The 26,369-nt window shown below is 46.5% G+C and overlaps 1 protein-coding gene across 4 annotated transcripts in view; it reads left to right on the top strand.

Moving 5' to 3' along the window:
- LOC115310186 overlaps positions 1–25,875 on the top strand; it is an 88,653-nt gene extending 62,778 nt beyond the window's left edge. For 3 of the 4 annotated variants that reach the window (XM_040223399.3, XM_042287118.1, XM_040223400.3), the window contains one exon: positions 23,885–25,875. In XM_040223399.3, the coding sequence (XP_040079333.2) occupies positions 23,893–25,467 (1,575 nt within the window). In that variant the 5' untranslated portion in view covers positions 23,885–23,892 and the 3' untranslated portion in view covers positions 25,468–25,875. Of the gene's footprint in view, positions 1–1,419; positions 1,440–23,884 lie in introns of those variants that run through there. The other variant, XM_042287119.1, reaches the window with a different exon arrangement.
- Positions 25,876–26,369: the final 494 nt, after the last annotated feature.

Raw genomic sequence — 26,369 nt, 5'->3', positions numbered from 1 at the left:
GTCTATCTTCACTAATTAAACAAATTAGTGAACAAATTTTACCTAATTAGCTGACTGAGCGTTACCAATATCCCCCTATACTGTCCCCCTGGCCGTGTAACTCACCCGCACAAACCGCGTAAGTGTAATTTTCACTCTGCTCTTTTTAAACAAATCTGTTAAGCTTAAAAAAAAAAAAAAAAAAAAAACATTTTGTATCATGCTAGGTTTCTGATATGATGAGCTGTACACAAGCTTGCCTGTATTTTTACCCTTTGTTCGCCTCTTCTTCCCAACAATCACACTCTACAAGATACGGAAATAGGCGCGCATCAGATACGATATAGTTAGATACAACAGCGCACACCCTGGCGATCGACTCCACCATGTAAATATATGATCGGTGAGGTTTCTAGCTCGGTATACAGACCCGCACGCGCAACCTAGTTCCAGACATTGAGCGTGTGTTTGGGTCAAAAGTAATATATAAGCTCCTCGGCTGAACTTGCCCTTCAATGACCAAAACACGACCGCGTTTCTTCCCCTTGAACGACTTTCGTCGTAGTTTTCAAACCGGGGCAGTCTTTATACTAAACAGAAAAAAAGTTGCGCGAGGCGCGCAACTTTTTTTGCTCTTATTTTTTCCCTATATCTGAAAGTAACATGCACTGCTAGGTCTATTAGGGGGGTATTTTTTCGCCCTCGTTTTTCGCGTAATATTCTTTTCGAGGAAACTCGTGACGTCTTTCGTGCTTTTTTTTTTTTTTTTTGTCGTCGAATAAGATTTTGCTTTTCCTTTAGCGCTGGTCATAAGCGGGTCGCGACTTTCCAGTGACTGTCCCGTGCAGCAATGTCCAAGTAAATAGGTCGTTCAAAATGTGTATTGAGGTGCGAAAAAGAGCTGGATATTGCAGGACCGATGGTTCGCAGTTAACCAATTGTTTACTTCGAGATGGTTCGGTACGCCGACTCATTACCTCGACTTCCAGTTTGCTCTTCGACAACAAGCTGCGTTTACACGGGTATTCCATAATAACAGAGTGACGGGGTGTACTCTGAAAACAATATTAGGCTGCGCGCTCGCTCTCTGTACGACAGCCTACAGAAAGTTTTTTTTTTTTTTTTGTATGTTACGTGCGAGCTTCTGAACATTCAAAAAAAAAATAATTGATTGCACGTGAGGTCAACTTGTGTTCTTTTATTTCTGCGTGATGCAGGTTAAAAACTCCAAGCTAGCGGTCGTACTACACTGACGAAATTTCTCAGATAGAGCGGCGATATTAAGGTGTATTCACACGGCGGACTTGTCCCCGGACAAGTTCTTACGAAATCGGTGACGTCACCTTTTTTGCCGTTCGAAATCCGCCATGTTCCAGGAGAAAAAAAGCGTGGAAAACTCAAGAGCTGGTCCGCGAACCACAGGAACGTGTCCGTGGGCAAGTCCGCGGACCTGTGGAATGGTGAGTATCACGTGGACAAATTTCATGAAATGGGTCCGCGGACCTGTCGTACCCCGGTTATCGAGATTTTAAACCCGTTCTATTGCCGCTTTTTCCTCGACCGGCGAAGTCCGTGCAAGTCCACAGACTCGGTTAACTCGGAAGGAACCAATCGCGCCAAACTGCTTGCGCAACAACTGGCTGCACGAACAGTTTTTTTTTCTTTCTTTTGTACGGACCATATTTAGCGTTTGTTTATACGACCCTTGCTTGGCTTTTGTTCAATGTAACTGTTGACACTATTTGACACTAAAGTCACTGGACCCTGGGAAAGTAGAGCCATTGCCTCCCTTGCCTGCTAGCCGAATACTAACATGCAGCCGACCAAAACCTCGCAAGGAGATCACTATGGCTAATCGGTCTCCGTTGCTATGGCAATCGCCATTTCGGTCCCTTCAAATCTTCGAAACTTCGAGAGGGTCGTTCGAATCCAGTCGCACCAAGATCACAATGGAGCGTCGTCGTACTGAAGGCGTTCCCCACCAATATAAGCGTATTTGCCACTGCGTATGCAATCAAATTATCAGTCATGCCCATAGTAAAGATGGTTCTTTCCGTGATGCAGTTTGGTGCCCCCGGTTTGGGACACAAGGATCACGAATTCTCTGGTCGACGGGGCTGGAGATGATATGGGGGCCGGAGCTCACTTCGCCTAATATTAGTAGCCAAGCAGGACTTCCAGACGTTGACTCTAATTGAATGTTTTATTACGTGCGAATTCAAGGAATTTACAAACTATGTAGATGAGGTATTGGTACAAAGTAGGGAATAATTGAAGTAATTGAAGCGTAATTTTCGCTCAATTTCACACTTATAATTCCTCCATCTCTGGCTTTTCTAGAAGCCCGTATCCTCTCCCTTTGTCCGACACTGGCCAATCAATCTCTCAACCACGACTGCGTCACGTAGTGAGCCCGTGCTCAATGTACACCTGGGCGGTAACCCAAACATCCATGGAGCACTTGACGCTCGCGACGAAATTCCTCGTATAGTCCCCTGCGCTAGGCTGGCCGCCACGTCGGCGCCAAGCCGCGACCTTTAGAGCAGAGGGCAGGTATACGCGGGTACCAGCAGGTAGGAGGATTGGGTTACCCTCGCGCGGCAGCCGCCAAGCCGTCAAAACATCTGAAACGAAAAAAAAAAAAAGCTAAATTATTTTTACATTTATTTCCGCGGATCTCTTGCAATTATATTGTTCTTCTGGCGTATTTGTTTTTGTATTTCAAAACTGAAAAATTATTTTTCAATGTACGCTTGTTTCTCCGGTGTTTGCATAGCAAATTCTCGGTATTCAAGAAACGTAGAAAAAACCATAAGGGTGCAGGCGAGCTGGTGAATATTAACCATGTTGAATTAACCCGAGACTGGGGTAGCTACCCGTCCGACCAGCGAATTTAGATCGGCCCACCTAGAATGGAGAGGTCAAGGAGAACTTGCTCATTGCATTATCCAAAATGGCGACCATACAGGGAAGCTTGACGCTACTTTCGCACAAACCAGTTACTTTAATTGACACCTCATTGAACCGAATGTGTTTATATATTATTTCTTGTAATTACTGTGTTCGTCTCTGTCGCACATAAAAAAGCTTTAAAAATCGACGGCGTTTTACGGCTTTTTTTATTGCAAATTGCAGATATAGTTCTTAACATTTCAATACAGGAACTTACTTCGACGAAAACCAACACCAATTCAAAATGTACTACATACAGAAGGCAAAAGTAGTTATCTAAAAGCCTCAAGCGATGCCGTAATGTCAATATATGCAAGCCCATAGTCAGATGTAAGAATAAGCGTCAGTACTACAACGCGAAATCGTGTGGTCATTTATGACTATCAAAAGTAGTAGTGAAACGTGGAATATACATCTTATTTCGGGAAAAATGTTAAGGGTGCTTCGATTTTCTTCCTATTTCGATATATCGGAGGATTACTTATTCATCTTGGGTTCTTGAAAATATTTTTATTTTCCTTTAGCTCAGTTATAAATTAAAGAAGCGAATGTAAAAAATGTTAATTGTGTTCAAGAATAAAATTGTATGTCAGCTGATTGACTTTGTAGATGGATAATTTATGTTCTAAAACATGTTTATCGCTTGAGAAGCATTGACTTAGGCGGAATAGGATACATAGCTGATTATTCTCGGGTGGTCTAGTTGACGTTTAATTAGGTCCACACATGTATGTGACATCAAATAAAACGTCTTCCTATTATTCTCAGACGTGGTTCGCCACTATTCTTGCAAAATTACCAACAGCGTTATGGAAAATCTTTGCCGCGAAGCTTTTTGGGGAAATTTGTTGAATGTATCTGTGCGCAATTGCCAACCGGAGGCTGAGTATTTGTCTCCTTTCATCTTTTTATTGTCGCGTTTTGGGCACTTTCCAGGCGAGCCTGATTGCTCCACACTCGGGCATGTTGCTACTCACGATGTGTGTGCTGAATAAAGGCGTGTCGTTGCAGGACGCTGTCGTATCAGCCACAATACATCCCAACTCTGTTTTCCTCTGTTTTCCCGGATAGCTGGAAAGCCAAATCATGAGTATTCGCCGTGTTTTTTTAACTATTGTGAACCCCTTCCCGTCAGTTAGTCCACCAAACCAGCTACTAAATGCGTTTTCGACTCCTCTAATATGTTTTATATTCTCTGAGGCAACGATTGAGTGTACACGATTTTCCCTACTCTGTCGCCTTGAGGGAACGTGACTCCGGTGCAAGACGTGGCTGACAGTTACTATAGTGTTAGCATCCTCACTCGGCGTCTACTTATGATTTCAGTAAAACATAACTTACCCGAGCGAACAAATGCCAAAATATGCAGAGCGTCGTCATGGCCAAGCTCAAAGCCAGCGTTGCTGTGCAACGATATAGATGTGCTCTCCATCGGCAGCCTTGTTTCGCACATGAGTTAGTAGGCTCCAGCAGTTGAAAAGGAGCGCGGTAGATTTCTGTGCATGCCTGGAGAAGCACAGGCTTGTTGCGCCCTGTGAACTGGAGGCTGCGCTAGATTCTCCGCTCGTCTTCAGCAAATTAAACATTCTTTTTTTTTTGCCTTTCCTTTTCTAACCTAAAAATGCGTCGCTTTTTTTTTTCCCCCACTTCGAAACAACATTTTACTTTCACTGAAATATAAGAGATATGCGCGGTCAAATACAAGTGCGCGGTTCACGTGAATCAGTCAGCGTTAAATGATCTCACCTGCCATGTAAGGCCCATAGAATTTCTGAAGGCCCATAGCGGCAGAAGCGCCTCTGCATTTCTTTCCTGATGCCAGAGTGAGCATAGATTGGCCAGACGCTGACTGGATGCAAATTGAGCGTCATGTGCTCTGCGTGGCGGTTCTTTCTTAGCTTGGAGTGCAGCGAAAGCTGCGGGCGCAAGGTGACAACTTTGAGAGGTGTTGATCTTGTCTGGTAGCAGGTGCAGCGGAAGCAGCAACCGAAGCTCAGGTCAGGAACTTAGTCCTCATTTCGATTCACGGTAGCTAGAGCCACTAAATAAGCTACTTTTCAGAGTAATGACAGTTATCCATGTTGGGGCTTAAAATCATGGTTGCCAGTTGCATGAAGCTTTATTTGAAATCGGAGGAAGCGCTTTTCTGTCCTCCAGAAATGTTAAGCAGTTCGCGACACAGAAAAGCAATATTACATGAGCTTTGTAACACCGAATGTAAAGCTGAGAAAATTGCACGTTTTAATCTTGACGATGAACAGTTGCCTATGCTCTATACTAATCACCAAGATGGCGGCGCCCACAACAATAATGTGGAACAGAGTGCCGATACTCTAAGCGTAGCTCATTTAGTGGCTCTAACGGTAACCATGCCGCGGACCTGCGGATTTGTCCGTAATAGCCGATTCACACGACGGACTGATCCGCGGACGGATTGATCACGTGACGACATATCCGCGGTTCGTCCGTCTCCCAAGCGCATCCACACGAGGGAGACAACGAGCAGACGCCAGTGAAGACGGTCCGAACCTGTTCGCACCCCACAGTGCCGGGAAACTCCAACATCGCACAGTAGCACCGTCGTCCAAGAGAGAAATCGACGGTTGCTACCGCGATAAAGAATCGTACGCCGCTGCTACGAACAGATCGAGAACAAAACACCGGGACAGGCTTCGCGCGAAGCGCCACTAACTTTACTAACCCAAAGCATAGACAGTGACACAGGCATGATCCTGCCCGAGAAAGCCTCTGCGTAGACGCGACGAACTTCTGGGCTCGCGGAGGGGCGTTTGGAGATGCCTTCACACACTCCGCGCTCGTGCACAACACTCAAGCACACCACATCCACAAGAGAGGGCTTGCTCGGTGAAATCCTGATTGGACGTGCAAGAATTATCGCGGCGTGCTAGACTAGTTTTGACGGGAGCTTCTTGACACGGACCCGGAGGAGCCCCGGAACCTGCGTCGCGTCAGCCGGACAAAGTTTCTGGAGTTTCTCTCACGCGTGGAACCAAGAATCGTACGACAAAATGAACCAACAAACGCACAAACGCAACGACGCGCCATTTTTGTTTTGAACGCATAGAAGCAAAATACCAAGAAAACCATGTACCGTTGCCAGACTAAATGCTTTCCAAGTCAGTCTGCCGCCAAACGTCCGCGAGTGAAAAAGGCGCTCGACTTGATCAGTCCGCGCCTCCGCGGAGGAGGCGCGGATCGCAGGAATCGGTGACGTGACGGTCACGTGGTACACGGTCCGCGGACGAAAATCGCGATTTGGTCCGTCGTGTGAATCGGCTATAATGGTGGCAAGGTCCCTTGACACGCACATTTCTCTGGTCCACGGACCTGGTTTCCTTAATTTGTCCACCGTGCGACTACACCTTTAGACTCCCCTTGGGAAAGACTTATTCCCGCTATCTAAACTTCAGTACAAGTCCATACGCAGCGAAATTCACATAGAAAGTTGCGCGCGGCGAGACCACCGCAAGAACTCATGATCTTACAGATTGCTTCGGGCTTCTGTATAAATATAACCTTCCGGTATAATATTGAGTTGGTTGCTCCCATCTCCTTGTGCGTGTGTCGTGGTGAGCGCAGTACGAATTGCCGGATACGTTTTTAATATATTACCCATAACGTTGATCGGCATATCGGTGTATTTTATTTCCACGAGATTGATGTCCTATTGACGAAATAATTTTTGCGCACCTTCTTTGTCATTCTTCAACCGTTATACCCAGAGCGTCGAGCGGCAAGGACAACATACTTCCGTTCCTGTCTTCAATGAAATTCGGAAAATAAGTCGTTTGTTACGAGAAACACGTACGCCCAAGTAGGAGTGCCATGCATAAATTTTGAGAGAGAGGGAGAAGGCGGGTTTCGGGGGAGGCACGCGTACAATGCACAACTTTGAAAGTTTGGGCACGATTTGACGTTCCAAGCGTGGCGACCTTCAAGGCGGCCCGATCGGCGGCGTCAGCATCCCACACAAAGAAATTTGGCAAGAGTCGCGCATGCGTACAGCGGCATGCAGCCTGTTCACGGAGACAACGACGTACTGCGCGTGGCAGGTCCGGGCTTGGGACGCGCCTTGGCGGCAGTTCCCTGCCCAAGTGCTCCATCACTGGCACCGGCTTAATTGAACGCGAGGCCTGTCGACGGAGCAGACGAATCGTGACGGTGTCTAACGACCTGCAGCCTGAGCGAATCGGCTGCCGACTGGCGAGGTGAGCGAGCGACGGGGTTACGGTAGTCGCGGGGGCCTGCTGGCTGCGCTGGCTGTGTCGCGCGGGACCCGCCGGGACTGTGGACCGCACTCAGCACGTGTCACTCCGAATTCTGCTGCTTCGTGTTTCGATCGGCAAATCGCTGTGCATACTTGATCCGCTCGTGCTTGCCGGCCGCCGGACCTGCTTCGACATCTTTGTGCTCCAGACTCCGTTTACTTGAAGTCTAACCGTAAACGACGAGCCGACGGAGAAACAATCAATCAGCGCTCAAAGAGCATGGGCTCTTGTTATTTTTATGTGCGATTGTTATTATAACAACTAAAGCAATCGCGCATAGCGAATGCGCCACGATCCTGCGTTTTTAACGCAGAACGTGTTGTATGACTGGCAGCTATAATTATGTTCGGTTAGGTGCTGGCCACGGAAGTCGACAGGCCGACTACCAGCCGAACGCCGATGCAGCGCTCGTCTCCTCATTCGGTGGACACCAGTGCCAGGCGAACCTCTTTTTCGACCGCTTCCGTGTTACTCCCGGCGGGGGGAAAACATCACGTGTTCACGCATGCTCCGGAAAACGTGCGCGCTCCGGGCTTCCCCAGAGAAAAAGCGCGGAAGAAAGCGACAAAAAAGCAGACGTTACAATAGACGGGCTCACTTCGCCGCAACGGGGTTGGGGTAGTTCCGAGCTGCTAGGTTCTCTTTTGCCGCGATCTGGTGCCAGGACTGTGCTCGGCGCTACCGCGTTCCGATCAGTCTCTTCTCTGCAAGCTCCATTTAATGCGTCTCACACTTCAATAGGCTCTGAGAAAGTTGCTGTTGCCACTTCAGAAGATGGCACCCGCAAGTAAGACGTACACACCGAACGCTAACGCGCTTACCGCTACACTACCACATCAATTCTTTGTCACCACTGCCTTTGCACGCTAAAGTCACTGAATCTAGGAAAGTAGCACCATTGCCTTCCCACCTGCTAGCCGGACACAAACAGATACCAACATACAGACGACAAACCTCTCAATGTGATTGGCTCATCGCTGTCGGTCGCCATGGTGATCGCCATTTTGGACCCCTTCGAAGCCTCGAAAGCCTCGTCAAAACCAGTCGCACCAAGATCGCTATGGAGCATTATCGTACTGAAAGCGTTTTGGTACTGTGAATGCAATAAACTTATCACTCATGCTTATTTCCCCAGATCTCTTACAACTATGTTTCTCTTGTTGCGTGTTTCAAGACAGTCAAATTATTTTTCAATGCACCCAAGCACCGACGCCTCGTGTGATGTATATCTTCGTACCGTCATCACACGGAACGTCAGTGCTTGGAGGCATTGAAAAATAATTTTACTGTCTTGAAACAAGCAAAAAAATAAAATAATGATAAGAGATGTGGAGAACTAAGCATGAGCGATAACTTTATCTTATGCACAGTGCCACAGACGCTCATATTGGCCGAAGAGCGCTTTCAGTACGATGATGTTCTATATCGATATTGGTGCGACTGGTTTGGACGACGCTGTCGAAGCTTCGAAAGGGCCCAAAATGGCGATCACCATGACTACCGACAGCGATGAGCCACTCACCTTAGCAGGTTTTGTCGTCTGTATGTTGGTATTTGTTTGTGTCCGGCTAGCGGGTGGGAAGACAATGGCTCTGCTTTCCCAGATCCAGTGACTTTATGCCACGCTAGTACGCCAAAGGATTGGACTTGGTGTGAAGCGGAGTATAGACCCCTTTCGAAAGTCAGGCGCCGATTATTAGAAGGTCGGAACCACTGCACAATGGCGGAACAACTGACATCGTGAAACATGCATTTCATTCCACACGATAGCAAACAGCGTCGAAAGGGCAAAGTTATTGCACTCATCAACTTTTTGTGTAGGTTTGTTTTGCCCTCTAATCCAACCAAACTTAGAAAGTGTGCCGTGACGTTGCGGTTTTTGTTCGCCAGTTGGCAGTGATTCCAGAGCTGCCAAAAGAGGGCACTATATCGAAAGGGGTCTATAGCAGAAAGGTGCCGTCGATTTCGCAGACCTCGAGGTACCCGTGAAGGCTGAGCAAGTACTCAAAAATGCCCACAGCCGCAGATAAGACATTATACGCTGTGTGGTAAAGCGACTAGTTATACCCGATGCTTGGGTGGACGACGTCAATGTAAAGCATTTTGATGGTTGTAACACGCTGAAATACACTTCAGATGCTAAAGTTAGGAAATTGAAACTGACCGTGGGGTTTACGCTACCTCGTGGCCGCGAAACTCTTCGTCGAGCCCGTGGCTGCCGTCAACAGAAACACGTCGGTCTTTGTAACGCCGCTTTCCGCAGGGTGAAACAGACTATACCAGGGGTTGCCAGAGTGACATGGGGTTAGAGCCGCAGACAAAACTACAAAAAGTTCAGAAAGTCGCAGAAAAAAAAAAAAAAAAAAAGAGGAGGGGATGCTACTTATAACGCGGATCAATATGGAGGGAACAGTCATTTCCAAAGGGGACAAGTATAATTGTCGACTGCAACAAATAACACCAGGCAGCAGAACATTTCTTCAACCGCTAAGCAAAAGGGAATGCATGGTTCGCTAGCCAGCCACTGTCCCTATCCGTTACGCGTATACGGTTCGAAATTCTTTCTAGTACAATAAAGGAAACAGGGTCACTGGACACGTCTGTCAAAAAACAGTCCAGCTGTATGTACGTAGTGTAGTACAAGGCTTCCAAGACTGAGCTTTTTTTTAAATTTTAGAACTCTTTTTGTCTTGGAGACATGGGAGGGGAAGGGGGGCACGGGTACCAGGGAGCCGCGAGCCCCACTTGGACCCGCGAAGAGCCGCATATGGCTCGCGAGCCGCAGACTAAATGAACGATTTTCTCGCGACTTGGTATTTTCGCCGGCGCTTGTGCTCATCATTTTCCGAATCCTCAGCCCCCCCCCCCCCCCCCCCCCGGCCCTACCTTAAGCCCGTTTGTAATATAAGTGTCAGCTTGAGCTCATGGGCTTTCTGGCTTGAGTTAAAGGCTCATACACGCATCTGCGTTCGAAGGCGTGTGAGTGCGGAACAGCTGCGTCCTTGTGACAAAAAGACTCTGATTGCGGTACGAAGCGCACGGTCGCGCAGCGCGACGCAAGACAGCTAAAACTGGCTTAACTTTCCATAGCGTCGTGCAGGCCTTGTCTTCTAGGAGGTATTCGACTCGACCCAGTAGAAATAAAAAAAGTATATATACATATCTTGAATCTGAACTTTGTCGTGCTATCAGTTTTACTACTGACCCTCGTCATCGGGTCCCACTCAGACTTTGGATCTTCTCCCGAAATAGTTACTCATTGAGGATGAAATCTCCCTCTGTCGCGCCGTTTGCCATTAAACAAATTTTGCAATTGTGAGTTTTTTTTTTTTTTTTTTTTAAATTTGAACCTGGGAAGTTTTTTTTTTTTTTTTCGAAACGTCTGTAGTTTAAAACCTCTGCTGCTGTTCTAACTTTCCTCTTTTTTATCTTTTATTCCAAGGACAAATTTCGTTGAGTCAGCAGTTAGGAACGATAACTTTGTAAGAACAAAAATTAAATGAATATAACGAATAGAGGGTGTGGTTTAAACTTGGTCGCGAAGTTTGAAAGTGTTCAGTGTCAAGCCATAGATTCCAATAACTGTTATTGTTTCGCGGGTGCAGGAAATAGGTCACCGCGCGCAGACAGGCCCGTTTCAATTCCTTCCGAGAAGATATACGCCGCTTCGAATGTCTGCGAGGCATTGGCGCACCACTGACGCGTGATCTCTGTCCCACTTTCGAGTGTGGATTCCGGGAATGCCGGGAAGACACGCGATGTGGGACGACGGCTCGCCGCGGGGTTAGGACCTCGAGTTTATCGCCGCGTGCCTGAATCCTACCGCGATTCGATACTACGACCGGAATTTGTCTTCTACCCCCCTTTCCCTGATCGCTTCTTCGTTGTAGCTGGTTAGAACATTGGACGCCGCCATTTTGTCTCTCCTTTCTCTTCGTCTTTCCTTCCGCCTTCTTGCTCTTCCTTCTGAAATTCCTCCCTCACCGCGAAACGGGAGCGGTCTCAAGCAAGTCACGCGTGATTTATGAAAGCTCTTTCGTTCATCGGACCCTTTTTTCTTGCATGACAGGGTTGGCGGTCTTTGCTCGTAGCGGAACCGGCGGCTGCTCGCGCTCCTAGAAAAGGGGCGTATAAAATTGAGGAATGTTTCTAACCGATAAGGCCCTCTCTCTGCGCAGGAGCTCGGCTGACAAAGAACTTCTTGAGCGGTTTTAGCCCGGGGCGATCAGGAAACGGCCGCTGCATGTGAAGTACCTCGCGCAGCTGGCTCGCCGTGGCGACGACATCAGTGTGACGTATCTTTGTAGTAAAGTTTTCTAACTGTGCAAAAAGGGAGGGAGGGCTGTACGCATGCATAGAGAATGTTTGTCTCGAGATATGCACCGATTGTCCAGCTTAGGAAAAGCATTTCAAGGTTAAAACTAAACGTTAGACGTCTAAGCGTGTGCAGTGTGCGGCACAGCTGCCCTTAACGCTCCATTCACAGTTTTTAGCATGCTTTTCTCACTCGGCTAAATTGTTGCTGTAAAAACTATTTGTGTAGAGGTACCTGCGTGTGTGTGCTGAATAACTCTAGGCGATACAGTTTCTGGGTGCCTCGTGCTGTTTGCAAAAAGCGAACGAGCGCCGAAACGGCATTTGGGTTTTGCAGAGCTTACACCTACCGACATCGCCCATGTGATCTCGTCAGTGTGGCAAACGGAACACACAGTGAGAGCGGGTATATTTTTTTTTTTAGTTCTCTACCACGAATGAGTACGTACACATTTTATATTTTGATCCTTTCACTTCCCCTCCTTCTCTACACCGATCGTTATACAGTTTCCAAGTCAGTATCAAAAGTCCGCTCGTACGGTATAGCCACGCTCTCCGGCGCCCTGATTGACTCTCTGGGGCCGTAGCTTTCGTCGTTTGTGAAGTTATACTGAAACGGAGTGGAAGACGGTTCGAGTTGTCGCCTTGGGCTAATTGAACTCGCTCGCCTGCCCGCTTTTCATGGGTTCGGAATGTACACACGGAAATGACGAGAAGATATGAGAAGTTTTAGCGATGAACTCAGAGTCGACTGACGTGAGCTCCACATCGTCTCGTTGCTCCGTACTAAAAAGAAATGTAAAAAAATGTGTAAAAAAAAAAAGGCTATGCGAAAATGTGTGCGGCGCGTGTGTGCAGTCCCCATTTTCGCCAGTTTCCGGCATGCATATAGCGTGCACCCGGTGAGTGCAGTATGGATCTGCTAACCTCGTGAAGCGACTTCAGTAGCCTTTTGCCTCGTTCTCCTCCATCTTTTTTTCTTTATTGACATAAAAACTTCATAATAAACGAACAAACCTGGGTATTTTGACGCGCAATGGCACGGGCACGATCCAAGCAAACACGCGGCGTAGCAAAAAGCCGGAATTTCGACCTTTTTTCTTTTCTTTTTTTCTCTTATGTACGCTGGCGAATATGAACGATGCTCGGGGACGGAGCCATGCGTTTCGTCGAGACGGCGCAGGTGTTGGATATGTGTAGGGACGGGGCTCGGAGGCCTTGGAAGGTTGACGCTGTTCAATCGTTGAGGGTGTGCGGGAGGACAGCGCTGTTTGCGCGTGTTTATTCAATTGTTCGCGGGGCTAGAAGGTCGTCCGGCGGTCCCTCGATGCGGTCTTGGAACCAACAAACGGGTTCCGACCCAGAGGCGCGGCACGGCCGTTGTGAACTCTCGGCAAGGCCCGCGGCCGGAGGCTCTTCCATCCGGAGAACCATCATGAATAAAAGATCACCCAACTACCTCCTGGAATCTCGATCACTTCAGACGGACTCGGCTTCGGCACAACCCAACTTCAGCGACTTTCGCTGTGTATTCGCCCCCCCCCCCCCCCCCCCCGTTACAAACGACCTTTCGCTGCGCCAACTTGCCCCGTGTTAGAACAGCACTTGGATAATTTCTTTTTGCGCGGAAGGATCTTCTTTTAAGAAAAGGCAGGGTTTCTGATCGAGAGTTTTTAACTAGCGAACAAGCCCAGTCTTTTAACGATGTCGTTAGCACTCGCAGAATCCTGGAATTGTTTCTCGCGCACATGATGCACATATTTGAACTCTTCTAGGAGGCAGTATTCACTGATCGAGCTGCATCGCGATTTTAGATTTGTGATGCAGCGGTTCCCTGTATACAGTGTTGTATGCGTTACCGAAAAAAACTGTAACGAAATACGTGACTCGTTACTTGCAAAGAAAAGGAACGCGTTACCGACCTATGTTACCTCAAAATAAAAGGAGCGCGTTACCGTTAAAAAGTAACGCACGTTACTTTTGCGTTACTTTTTCAATCATGAGTTAGCGCTTTTTACTGTTTTCACGGTACAGGTATGCGTAAGCGCAATATTTCAAGAAACATTATGTTCATGCAGATACTAAGCATAATTTTTTTTTTCGGTTTCACCTAAATACTTGCAAGAAAAAACGCAAAGAATGTGATTGGTATGCCGACGCGCTCTACTTTTTTGTCCGTGCCCGCATTTCGTTGCCGGTTAGAAGGGCCGATTTGACTCGACCTCATTCTCGACTCTCATGTAACGGTTTGGTACCTTGGCGTTCGAAAACCTACCTGCGTCCGGCGTTGTTCTATCTGGATTGTCACTCGACATGACCTGCCGGAGTAACTTGGAAGATTTCGAACACAGCCATGGTGGACAAGTTAGGAAGAACATGGCGGACCGGCGCAGACGACACGGGCGAGCGTAGAAGGACTTGTCGCTACCTCGCATAGCGTTATCTAGGAAGGTTAGGATCAATGTTACTAAAACACTCGGTTGGGAAACTCGCCGTCGAAACCTGGGCCGCTGGCTTCCACCGAGACCGAGCTAAATACGACAACAGCGCCACTCTTTATCGTTCGTCTGTACTGTGGTCACCTCGAGCTTTTAGAAAGCATATTTTTGCATAAAAACAAACGGAAAAGACTCTTTTTGTATTAAATTTATTGGAGTTTAGTACAAAATGAAGGGCGCGTGATGTTTTTTAAAATATTTAGTTAGCAAGGTTTTGCGGCACAATTAATATCGTTTTTATACAACCATGCCTCAGCGGTGCTTTCAGGTAGCGCGTCCCGACCTAGGTGCATTTTAACTTAGATAGTACGACGCGGCGCGTCCGCTGGGGAGACGGGGGTGGCACCCGTGTAACCTCTTCCGCTGTATTTGCTTCGGCGCCAAAATAGCCGATTAAAGCCAAAATAAAAGTCGCATGCAGTTCCTCGAGTGGCCGCTGCGGTAGAAATGGCGGCGTTGTGTTTGCCATTAGGCTATCAAGGACAGATCGGTGCCACTTTTTCAGAGCTGTCTCTATGGCACTTTCCCAACTGAGTGGTTGAGTAACGTTCGTTAGGATGAACCAACCACAAGTACACTTTCCATGGTTGCCTTATTCTCACCAGTGCCAAAAAAAATATCCATAAAGAAATAAAAAAAAAGTTTGTCGTCAAAACAAAGGACATGGTAAAGAGAAAATTGTTTAAAGCTTATTTTATCAAAATTGTAGGCAACAAGGGTCCGTGTGTTCTTCGCGGTTTTTTGATCGTTTAAATCACGAACAAAGCAGTCCGCACCGAAGTTTTGATGCCGTATTTAATGACCATACTTGTATCCGGTTGCTAGTATCGCAAAGCAAATTTGGTCGTTCAAAGCCAAATAAAACTTCGACCGTCGACATGTGATTTCGAGTAGTGAAGTCTGATCTACTCTCCTGGTGTAGCCTAAGGAATTCCCTTAAAGTTATTCTTTACATTACGCTCACTTAGCTTTGTCCGCTATCCTTAACACATGGGCGCAGTTCAGGTTTCCTCAGACGAAGGCTATTCGAACCTTCGTAGGTTTAGTTACCCGCAGAAGACGGAAAGCCAGCCCAAACACTCTTGTTGACAGTTGGGACGGAATGGCACAACGGCAGTTAAGTGCCACGTCGGTCGAGGATGATTGCATCCAGGTTTGGATTAGAGTCATTAAACCATCCCAAAATCTATCAGAATGGCCTAGAAAAAAAAAAAAAAAGAAAAAGGTGTAGACGTGTGTATGTGTTCGTGTTTGCGTGTGTGTGTGTTGGGGGACGGTTGCTGGTAGTCGAGTCTCGTGCCCCACGCAGTTGGGCGAGAATAATTGGAAAGTTTCTGGCAGCGTCATACTTGGGGCACATTAGCCGATTAAATGAGCGGAGCCCGCTGAAGCTGCAATCTCGCTCGGACCGACGGTAGACTTCGGACGTTTTCGGCCGGAGTGGCGGCGAGAGCTGGGCAGTCCGAAACTGACGCCTCTGCGCAGCGACGCTTTTCGCTCGACGCTCAAATTGCAGCGGGGGTGGGCGGCCCAAACCGGCTTCTCCTTCGCCTCATCTCGTCGGCTCGGTTGAAACTTCTCTGATGTGGAGCCCGCCGAGCTGGAAGTGATTTTTGGTATTGATTCTGGCCATTACCGGAGGGGAGGCGCCACGCAGCTCCCTTGCCTCCGTGCTTGCTTTCGGAACCGTCCCAGTCTCAATTTGAGTTTCGTTTCTCTGCCCGACTCTCTTTCTTCGTCTGCGCGAGAACGATTGTTGGGAGAACAAAGAAACGTTGTTATTCCGGTAGATTCGATTTCCAGTTAGTTTCTCTCCAGTGCGGACATTAGAAACGAGCCAGAAAGGAGGGAGAGGAGGGGGCACACTTACAGGGACATTATCCCGTCTAGGAACACTCATTAGGGCTGGTTTGAAGGCTTCTTCTGCCCGACAGTTTCACAGGGCTCTTCGCTTCTTTATTGTCGTTTATTATTTTTCTTCTTCCTTTTTGTGCCGTCTGTTTTAGGAGGAAAGTTTCCATGCGGGTAACGGAGGTCCAGGCTCACATTTATAAAGTGCGCGTATCCTGTTCAGTGCCGGGTGCCGTTCATCTTGGGAGCCTGCCTGACTTTCTTGACGTTTGCTTGTGCTTCTTCGCAAACGCCATTTTAGCAGTGCGCTAATGAGGAGAACCGGCCTCAGACTCGCTCAGCGAAAGTCTTGTCAAGCGCCGGCTGCCTTTTGCTTCTGGGTGTCGTTGCAGCAGCGCCGCGATAGATTGCCTGACTACGGTGACGCGCACCCCGTATAAACAGGGATCGACAAAGTCGGGAAGGGGGGGGGGGGGGGGGGATGTCGACACAACTTGCCACGCTTCTTGCCCCACGCCGCTATAGAACTCATTGTATGCACGTGTCTTGCTTGGAGGAGCGACTGCTACCCCCTGATGAAACCTCGGAGAATTTGAGTTGCTTTGCATCGAACCTTTTTCAAAGAGGATGAATGCGTCGTTAAACGTGCACAGCGGGGAGCCGTTGGCTGGCAGCTAGGTGTTCCAAACTAGAATAGAAAATGGCACTATGCTTTTCCGTTCCTTTGTAGGGTTTTTTTTTCCTCAAGTTTTTGTAGCAACCTTGCGCAATTTCAAATGAAATTAGGTTTCGCAGGTGACTCAGTGGAAAGCCAGGTGGGTTCTCCATGAGCGGTACACTTCGCACTTCATCCTCCAGTTGAGAGCTGGCGGATGAAAATAGTGTTTTGTTAAGCTCTGACCGGATTAAACAATATGGCTTATTAATATCTGACCTTTAGTTGATTTATTCATAGTGTAATAGTCTAATGTAGAGGCTGATTGAATCGTTGAATATTGCAGAATTGCTAATATAACATTATTCCTTTATGGGACCACTTGCTGGGATTTGTATAGCTTCGGCAGTACAAGAACTGTAGATTTTGATGGGGCTATTTTATATCATGGCTCGACGCACATCCAACAGCCATTGGCTAAAGACAGAAGTAAAGGAAACAGAAAAATGTACACACGTTTTTACTGACCTCAAGTTACCAGCTATGCGCTAAGCACTATTGAAGTAATTGAAAAATGTGAGATCTGAACTAATCACTTATACAGTTAAGACTGACATCAATTCAAAAGGAATTATACCTTATTGTTTTTCAAGAACAAACAAGTCCGTAAAAAAATAATTTCGCGGTTATGAACTATGAAAACATGGCGTCCCGGTGGAGCACACGTCTTGCTGTGATTCAATTTCTTATGTTAAATTTGACAGGGTCGACAATTATGCCCGTGTCAACCGCATAGAAACGCCATTTTTTGAGCGATTGCATGGCTAAGCGATTCGCCAGAAATGAATGCATGAATTACTTGGTTAATCGATTAATTTCCCTGTACCATACCGTGCCTTATCTACCTTTGTCCTTCCCACGTGTTGCCGTTTTTTTACATCGTTTTCCTTTTTTTCTTTCTGTCCTATTTTTCGACACGGCCAAGGAAACACAATAAAGGGATTAATTGTCACGATAAGTTGAATCATTAACAAAAGTTTGTTCGTTACCTTTTTGATTCGTGATAATAAACTCGTGGTTTAAATTAGCGACTTGCTGAGTGTCACCAAAAACCACAGAATCAGTCAAGTTTAGAAAGATTTGGAGCGCGTGAAGCACGGTATAGTTCGCTGAATTTCCCGCTCGTGCAGCAGACGCAAAGCCGCCGTTGCGAACACGCAGATGGTAAAATATGGAAAATCCGCACGGGCGCAGTTTCGCACGCGCTGCCTTGCGCCTGTTGCACGAGTGGGAATTTTAGCGCACTACTGTGCTTTTCACGCGCTGCAAGTCTTTTAAGATTGACTGGTATAGCATTTTTGACCACGCTCAGCAAGTTTGCAATTGAAACAATGTTTATCATCACCAGGGATGGGCAGTATTTCAAATACTTTGTGTATTTTGCATTTGTATTTAATGACAAATTGGGTAATGTATTTGACGTGCGTATTTAAATACTAAAACGTGAGTATTTCAAATACAATTGTAATTAAATACAATTTTGTGGGCGAAAATACATCCCTCAAACTTATGGTCACTGTCCAGAGGAGGAAGAAAACTACGTTCTGCACCGAATGCAGTGTCTCTCAATCAAGCACCAGCGTTTAGTGACTTTGTGATTACGGTGCTAGTCCAGGGCAAGAATAGTGACGTTCACAGGCAGACTGGCTAAATAAGTGCCTGTGACAACTTGTGAAACTTTCCATCCATACTTTTGCCTGGAACATTCTAAATGCGCGGGTCGTCCAGATTTTCGTAACTGGTGCGAGTTGCAACAATACAAAATTCTCTTGCTAGTGCTGCGCGTCTTGGTCGTCTCGGTTCTTTGTTGGTCTATACCAAAAAAAGTAATCGACAAAAAAAGCTGCTTGAAGCTCTGTACTTTTTTTCACCTATTACGTCGATGATGATTACATTTTTTTTGTGATTGTATTTCTATTACGTTACTAGAGCCTCGCACACTAACTCCCGAGTGTGCGATGCAAAATTACAATGAGATACCCAGAAACCCGTTGCTGGTGCCTTGAAGTCGCTGACGCAAATTTTGAGGAATGTATTTGGAAAAGTATTTGGAGGGAGACCAAATACATTTGGTTGTATTTGTATCTTGTACTTAAATGCTTTTTTGGAAATGTAATTAGATTTGTAATTAAATACATTTTTGACGAAGTATTTTGTATTTGTATTTCAATACAAATTTGCATGTATTTTGCCCATCCCTGATCATCACTAATTAAAAGGTTAATTTACAATCCTTAGTTAATTAACCTGCGTATTGTGACGACTAGCACCCTACATTATATCCCCCCGGCCATACAAGTCACCGGCGCGCGCAGACCGCTATTGTGTGGCTTTGTTGACGGCTTTTAAGAAAAATAGTCTGTACTTATTTCTGGGGACGCAATAGAATGACTGTTCGTTAAAGAGATCAAGAAGTATGTCGAATGTTGAGTTCTATAGTTCATCCTTTTCCATTGTATTCTGTAAGAATTGTGAGATTGTGTTGCGCATTGATATAAAAGTAGAATTAAATATGTTTTGATCACTTTCTTTTATATATATGTACTGAGATTATTAACTGCAAAATTTAATTGGTGCTAGGAAAGGACGCTTTAAAAATGGACTGCGTGATTTATGCGCTGCCGATTTCCAATATAATCGCTGCCTTTTTTGCAAAGCAAATGGTATTTAAATTTGCTTTGTTTTCACGTAAAATAGAAAACTAGGAAACAATGAAAACACTAATGAAGATGAGAGTATATATATATATATATATATATATATATATATATATATATATATATATATATATATATATATATATATATATATATATCCTCAGAAATAAACCTCACAGAAAGGAGGCACAACACTGCAGATGCCTCGTCACTGAAGCCGGCGAGTGCGCTCAAGGTCAAAGCGGATGCGCTTCAGAAATAAAACACAAAGAAAAGCACAGCAACGCAGATGCTTTGTCACTGAAGCAGTTGTGAGGCCAGCGCGGTTCGCCGCGCCTGCGCAGTGGGGGAGCGTGATATGTGACTACCGGAGGGCCGTGTGCGATAGGAAGACGCGGCGCGCTGCTTGTAGGAATGCGCTGCGTGCACGAATGCCTTTGCCTTCCTACGCTTAAGCACTTTTAAGTGTCTCTGCCGAAGTTTTATTTTATTGATCATTGAAGCGGTCGGAGGCAAAAACTGCCGTTTCTTCCACCTGTCGGGGATTGTATGTTTGACCGCACGCTATTCCGTGCTCTTCTCACACTACTGCACTAGAACTCTTTCTGCCACACTCAACATATATTTAATTACGCTTAATGGAATGAGCAGATATGGTGTATTTTGTAATAATAATTAACAAATGTCAAACTATCTCTTTTTGATGATTTTTGGCAAAGTCTGGCAAGTTTTAAGTGTGACCTGTCGAAGGTATTTCAATGAGCTTGACACCCCCAGAATGCACACACTTAGCTCTTTTCATTCACTACAAATTCTATATTATATGATCAAAATTAAATTCGTTGCCTACATTTGAATGAATGAATGTTTCGAGAATCTATCCTGACAAGTGAATCTGACCAGTGAATTGTATATCCCAACCACCCCCTAAGTCCCGAACACCTCCGGCGGCCGTGGGTTGCGTCCGTAAACCGAAAATACTTTTTCCCAACGGCATCTTCTTGTGTGTGCTCGCAACGTTTAGTGAATAGAGCTCGCACCGAACTTGCCGCTGTTTCGTCGATGAACATCGGCTACGCTCGCAAGGCGGGTGCAAGTTTTCTCATGATAATGTCTGTTTCATGCTTGTAACTTTTCGTAACTTAATTTACCTTAATGCTGATATCCTGCAGTGGTGTCATTGACTCGACTTTATTATCCACAACGCTTAGTTGAAGGCTCATTTCTGCCACCGGGTGTGGCTGGAACTTGTTGAAAAGTTAGTTCTATCGGTTTTTCATCGGTTTTTCTTAATTTTGATCTCCTGCGTGATGGCAGTGAGCCGTAAACTTGCATTGACCGTCATGGCGCGACTGGGTTCTTCTTGTTTTGCAAATTAGTTCATAACGTAGCTGAAATAAAAAAAAATATTGCTGAAACATGCTCAGTCGCTGAATCATTGATCGACTCGCTCCGGCAATGGGCCATCTCGACTTCGATGTTTTCAGTTCTAGACAAAGGACACGCTTGTCGACACGGGATCCTCAATGAAATCTTTTATAAACGTCTGCAAGCCGGAGGCAGCTGCCTTCGATCGTTCCCTGCAATGATCTTATCACGCGCTTTCTTGTTCACATTATGTTTCATTGTTGTGGACACCGCAAAAAGCCAAAAATGTAGTCAGTGTACCGCATCTAAAAGGACTAAAACCTGAAGGAAAATTCAATCGCTGTAAACGTGTAGAATATTTTGAGTACAGGCACCTTCGATCCCTATCGGTGGCGCTTTCAGTGCCACTCTTCTCGGCATCGCCGCACTGGCGGATGCCATAATGCCGGGAAAGAAACTCTCCCGATGAATCGAAAAACACCATCCGCTGCACACATGGCACAAGACGCGCCTGAAGTCCGATGCCCAGCACTTTGAGCACCCAACCAGCAGATCCAACGCGGGAGCGGGGCACCGAAGAGCACTTTCGCCAACGTTTCGAACCACTCAGCATGGCCGCGGAAACTGACGCTCGGTAGATGGCGGTAGAGTAATCAAAATGGCGCTACCCACCATAAAACGGTATATCCAAACCAAATATATAACTCCCCTTCGCACCCCGGAGCACCCCGAATGTGACACGGCACAGAATTGGCTGAAATTGATTTTTTTTTCTTTTGTATGAGATCATCGCTTCTATGCGTGCCTGAGCCGCTAGTCTCATCCTTCTGTTCTCACCGTCACCGCTGCTGTTTGGAGTTTAAAACAGCCACACACTGAAAACGATCGGCCTGAGAATCCCCAACATCTTGAATATCGTCTGTCGCCACCAGGCACGCGAGGAATGATGTGCACATGACTTCCTTTGACTTGAGCAGCCGTAGTAGAAATGCGTCTCCTAGTTTTTTTTTTAATTTTTATTTAAAAAGCGGGGCACAGTTGTTCAGGTACTGCTTCGGGTTTATATATATATATATATATATATATATATATATATATATATATAGACATATATATAGACATATATATAGACATATATATAGACATATATATAGACATATATATATATATATGTGACTTTGTTGGTCGGCACTCATAAGCTTTTTTTTTAACTCCTTTACTTTTTTGCTTTCTTTCTTTCTCTCTGAACGTTCCCCCGGCAGTCTCTTCTCCGACAGAGCAGCGACATTCATCAGACAGACACCGTTCAGTAGGACGGGTGGTGCATGTGTTTGTAACATTCGAATTAGTATGAAAAATGTCTTTAAAACGACCCCGGTTTCGCCTTTTGAAGAGGAGGAAGCTCTACGGGGGGCTGCGATTCTCAATGACAGAGCAACGGGCCTGTCATGGAAGCCTGTTGCGCAAAGGGATTAGAAAAAGGGAGGGACCGATCTTCCCAAGAGCGAACCGCCGATGCCCTGGAATAAGTGCGCGAGTAGCAAGATCCGCTTTCCCGTTTTTCCTTCCTTAATTTTGCGTTTTCGTAATGGTGGAAGCTCTGGAAACTTTCTGCCTTATTTTCAGTTCAGCTTCTAGATGTCTCTTGCCACAGCTCCATTGTCGACTAAACGCAAAAGCCCTCGGTGGAAAGTGACGTAACGTAGGGTTAATTCCGGCAGGAAGTTCCCAAGTTTCCGCCGGATTCTTGAAAAAAAGCCCCAGCGTATTAAACTTTTTGATCAGAAGTCAGCTGTCCCAGCACTCTTGGGCCACTAATAGTAATCCTCAATTCTCTTCTCAAAAGAACTTTATGTAAAAAAAAAAAAGGCAAACGAAAGTCTATGGGCATACGCACAAAAAAGTGAAAGGTCGGTTCGTGAAACTTGGAAGTTCTTCCACATGCTTTTAGCCCGCACTCGGGAGACGCCAAACTGCGCAAGTAAATTGGCAGCGCGCTCATAAATTAAATTTGTTTTGTTTTTGTTAGCGTTCCGAGAGTTTGAGGAGAACTTGAAGACTCACCCGATTCGCTGTTTCCTTTTTTTTTCTTTTAGGTCATTGAGCTACCAGAGTGTCGAGCGGCTTCTCAGTGACAACAAATGAAACATAGACGGCATGCGTCGTGTGATCAAAACCCCGCTGAAGGCTTTTGTTCAAAGCGGAGGTGGCACTTTGGAACCACGCATATAAAATACGAAGCACTTTGTATGTCTTACCGTCACTCCAGATTCATGTATCTTACTACAAAGAAATCTATAGCGGTGTATGTGCTCACACATTCGTCCCTTCACCTTTTAGATAAAAAAAAAAGCTATTTTTGATAATTGACAATTTGCGATGTAAAGCCTGAACGAATTCGTAAAAAAAGGCGGACGTGTAGTTGACTTTAAACGTAAAATGAGCCTCTCGCCAGTACAATTGTGCGGCATGCTGCTTATAGAAAGGTCCTAATTGCAGTTATTGGCACAAAACTGAGTCATGGTATTCAGAATGGTTCAGCTATCAGGCAGACGTTAGGGCGTTGTTCAGCAACACAGCATAATAGCCTGTACGATTTTGGACGAAACTGCTCCAGTGATGAGTCGATTTTCGAATGCCTTTAGTGGGAGCTTACACTGCTTGCTGTGTGGTATCCTTGAATCTAGCGAAGCAAAGGTCATTCAGTGTCCAATATGTACAGCTGCCCACTGAAAACCTCGTGTTAGTTTGGCGCTTTTTCGTACAATCCAAATGTGCGTAGCGGTCAACAAATTGGCAGGATCTAAACTGTTTTGTATCTTCCTTGCTTGCATGCGTGTTGCCGACATGGGCAAAGTTATAATTTCCTTTTGGAATTACCTCCTCCGTAGGCCAGCACTGTGAAGTGGACAGAGCTAATGTGAACTCCGCTTCGGGCTGGTACAGTGTGACCTGTCGTAAATATATACATCTTAATATTTAAAAGACATTGTTTTTTATATTGATGTACTCATTGCCCAGAAGGGAGGAAAGATTGATGCCGTACAGGAGTTTCAAAACTTGCTGATTTTAGTGGTGCGTCTAAGAATTCAAGCTAGTAGACACATAACTCTTTTGGACACTTGTGTGCCCTAGTCAAGGTACAAAAGTCTGAGGTTTTATCGTAAAAGCGTCATCATGGCCGTTCGAGCTCTTTTATTTTGTGCTTTGAAAGTGAAAGGTGATAGAGTATAGCTAATCAGCTGATCTTTCCTGTTACAGGCACTAGAATGGCTCCCAAACCAGAAACTGAGCGCGGCTGCTCCAGAGTGTGCGTCATCCTACTCTACCTCCTTGGAATGATCCTCATCATAGCAGGCATCGTCGCCGGAGTCTTCATCCTCAACTATCCGGACTTCTTGATGTTCTTGGCGATTGGGTCTGGTTCGGCCATCCTGCTCGGAATTGTTTTCGTGTCACTGTCTGCTTGTGTGTGCACCAAACGCCGCCAGCAGCCATCCAAACAGCCCATGGAAATGTTCAAGTCCCCGACGCTGAACGGAAGCAGCGTCAAAGACGGCTCTTTAAACGACCTGAAGGAGGTGTCCGTCCGCTCTAGAGACGGCCCAAACGGCATTACCTCGTTATCGCGAGCCAGCGATGGCTTTCTTAACACGGCTGTGGCGAAAGGGGAGTTCTTCCACAACTCGTCCGTAGATGTGCCCGGGACCAAAAAGCAGCAAAAGCCGGTTACAAGCTCACCTCGCACTGTGAAGGCGAAGGTTGGCGACCAAGACTTCCAGGAGTCGCCGAAGATTCCCGAGATCCCTAAAGCTCCCAGGGCTGCAGACAGCCTCAAAAAAAGCAAGCAGAAAAGCGCGAAGAAATTTCCCAATGCCCCTTCGAGTGTCAGTGACTTTGCTTCTCTGGGCCTGCACGCCAACGATACAGTGTTTGGCAGCTCAACAGTCATGAAGGAAGCGCCCAAACCTGCCGTCAAGGGTCGGGGTCGCGTGCCTCTGACAGCGTTTAAACAAACCTCCAAGTCTGTCTCAGATCTGGACGATGAGACGTCCTTCGACTCCGCGGTGAAGCCTGCGCAGCACCAGCAGAGTAGTGCTCCCAAGTGCGGCACTCCGCAGCTGGATCACAGGTTGGCGGCGAGCTGCCACAATATTCTCAGCGAAGAGCCGGTTCGCGTCGGTATCGCCTACCTAAGGCAGCGGGAAGCCACGGCCGGAAAGCCCCCAGTGCCGCGCAAGGTAACGGGCATCGCCCTGCCCGGCATGACGCAACGCCCACCCGCGGCGCCAGGAAGTACGTCCCAGAGCCAGGATGACCTGAGTCGAGTTCGCCGGAAAGCGGCCGAACCGAGCGCCGCGAAGCTGTCTGGTCCATTACGGGACCAACGTCCACCGGACATTCAGAGGCAACTCCAGCACAAGTCGGTCCCTGACCTTTTCCTGGACAATTCAAAGGCAAACCTTTTAGACACCAGCAACAGTTCCTACAGCAAGTCGACGAGGACGACAGGGTATCCCTCTGAACTGGACACAACGACCTCTTCGTACGAACCCGTCAGGCCGGTGGATCTGGAGAAGTATAACACCGTGGGGTTGCCGACCCCTCCGCCGTCGTTGCAGCCCAAGCCGTTCCGCTCGACAGACGCGCAGCCGTTCCGAATGTACGCGCCGAAGCAGTCCAACCCTGGCCCCGACAAGCAGCCGCTCATGTCGGAGTGGACAGTGAGCATCTCGTCGAAGAGCGATACGCTTTCCAGTGACGATGCGGACTGTCAGCGACAGCTGAGCTCGTCTCAAGAACTCTTGATGGGGAGCAACAAGTGCCTCGAAACCGAAATATAGCGCGCTCTGCTAAGGCCTTTCGCTTGCCTTCTCGGATATTGAACTCACGCTGTCACACCCCCCGACTGTCGTTCGGAACCTGCCAGAAGCTTTTCCGCCCCGTTTGACTAGGGAGAGATGCGTCAGAATAAATGTGAGATGCCTGTATTCCGCTGGCAACAGTGACAGAAGTCTTGCGGGAAAGAACCTGGTTTGTTTTCGATACTTTTCGTGTGGTGTTTCCTGCGTACGTAACTCTGGGAAGGCGTGCCTTTCGTGCCTGGACCAAGAGAACCATCAAAGTGTTCATTGAAAATTCATTCATTAAGTGCCTACTATTCACCACAGTGTGGCATTTTTATGTTTCTGTCTTTCAGAAAAATGGCGTCCAGAAGAACGCTTTATCAATAAAATGCTTGTCTCGTGTTACATCAATCAATGAAGTGAAGATAGGAGCAACGTCAGAAAATATACCTTACTCTTTCCGAACGCTTATAAGTAGGGTTCCGTGTTTTCAAGGTTTATTTTTCTTAAAATTCGAGGTTTTTTTTTTATTTTACCTCTAATTTCTGTGTCAGACAAGAAAACGCTGTTTGTCGGGCCTTATGCTGAGGAAACAAAATATAGACATTGAACTTCCCAACCTCCAGAGAACATGCTCGTGACCTGAATATTTGTAAAAAAGTCTGTTACCAAAAAAAAAAACAAAAAAAAAAAAAAACAACGCGGAATGAGGGGCTACGGTTTCCGAAGAAAGCAGCCTCGCGGAGTGCCGCTGTGATCAGGCCGAACTCGAAATCAAAATATTTTCGCCCGGGGAACTTGGACTTTTCTCAGTAAAGGAAAGCTTCAACTGTGGGCTTTTTAGTTCTTAGGAGTTTGATAAAACCGCCTCAGAGGTTTAGAGATATTATCGAAAACAC

Source organism: Ixodes scapularis, unplaced genomic scaffold (assembly GCF_016920785.2).
Source record: "Ixodes scapularis isolate PalLabHiFi unplaced genomic scaffold, ASM1692078v2 PGA_scaffold9__187_contigs__length_104089568, whole genome shotgun sequence".
NCBI classification, from domain to species: domain Eukaryota; kingdom Metazoa; phylum Arthropoda; class Arachnida; order Ixodida; family Ixodidae; genus Ixodes; species Ixodes scapularis.
Note: the sequence above shows the minus strand (reverse complement) of the source record. Positions and strands in the feature narration are given on the sequence as shown.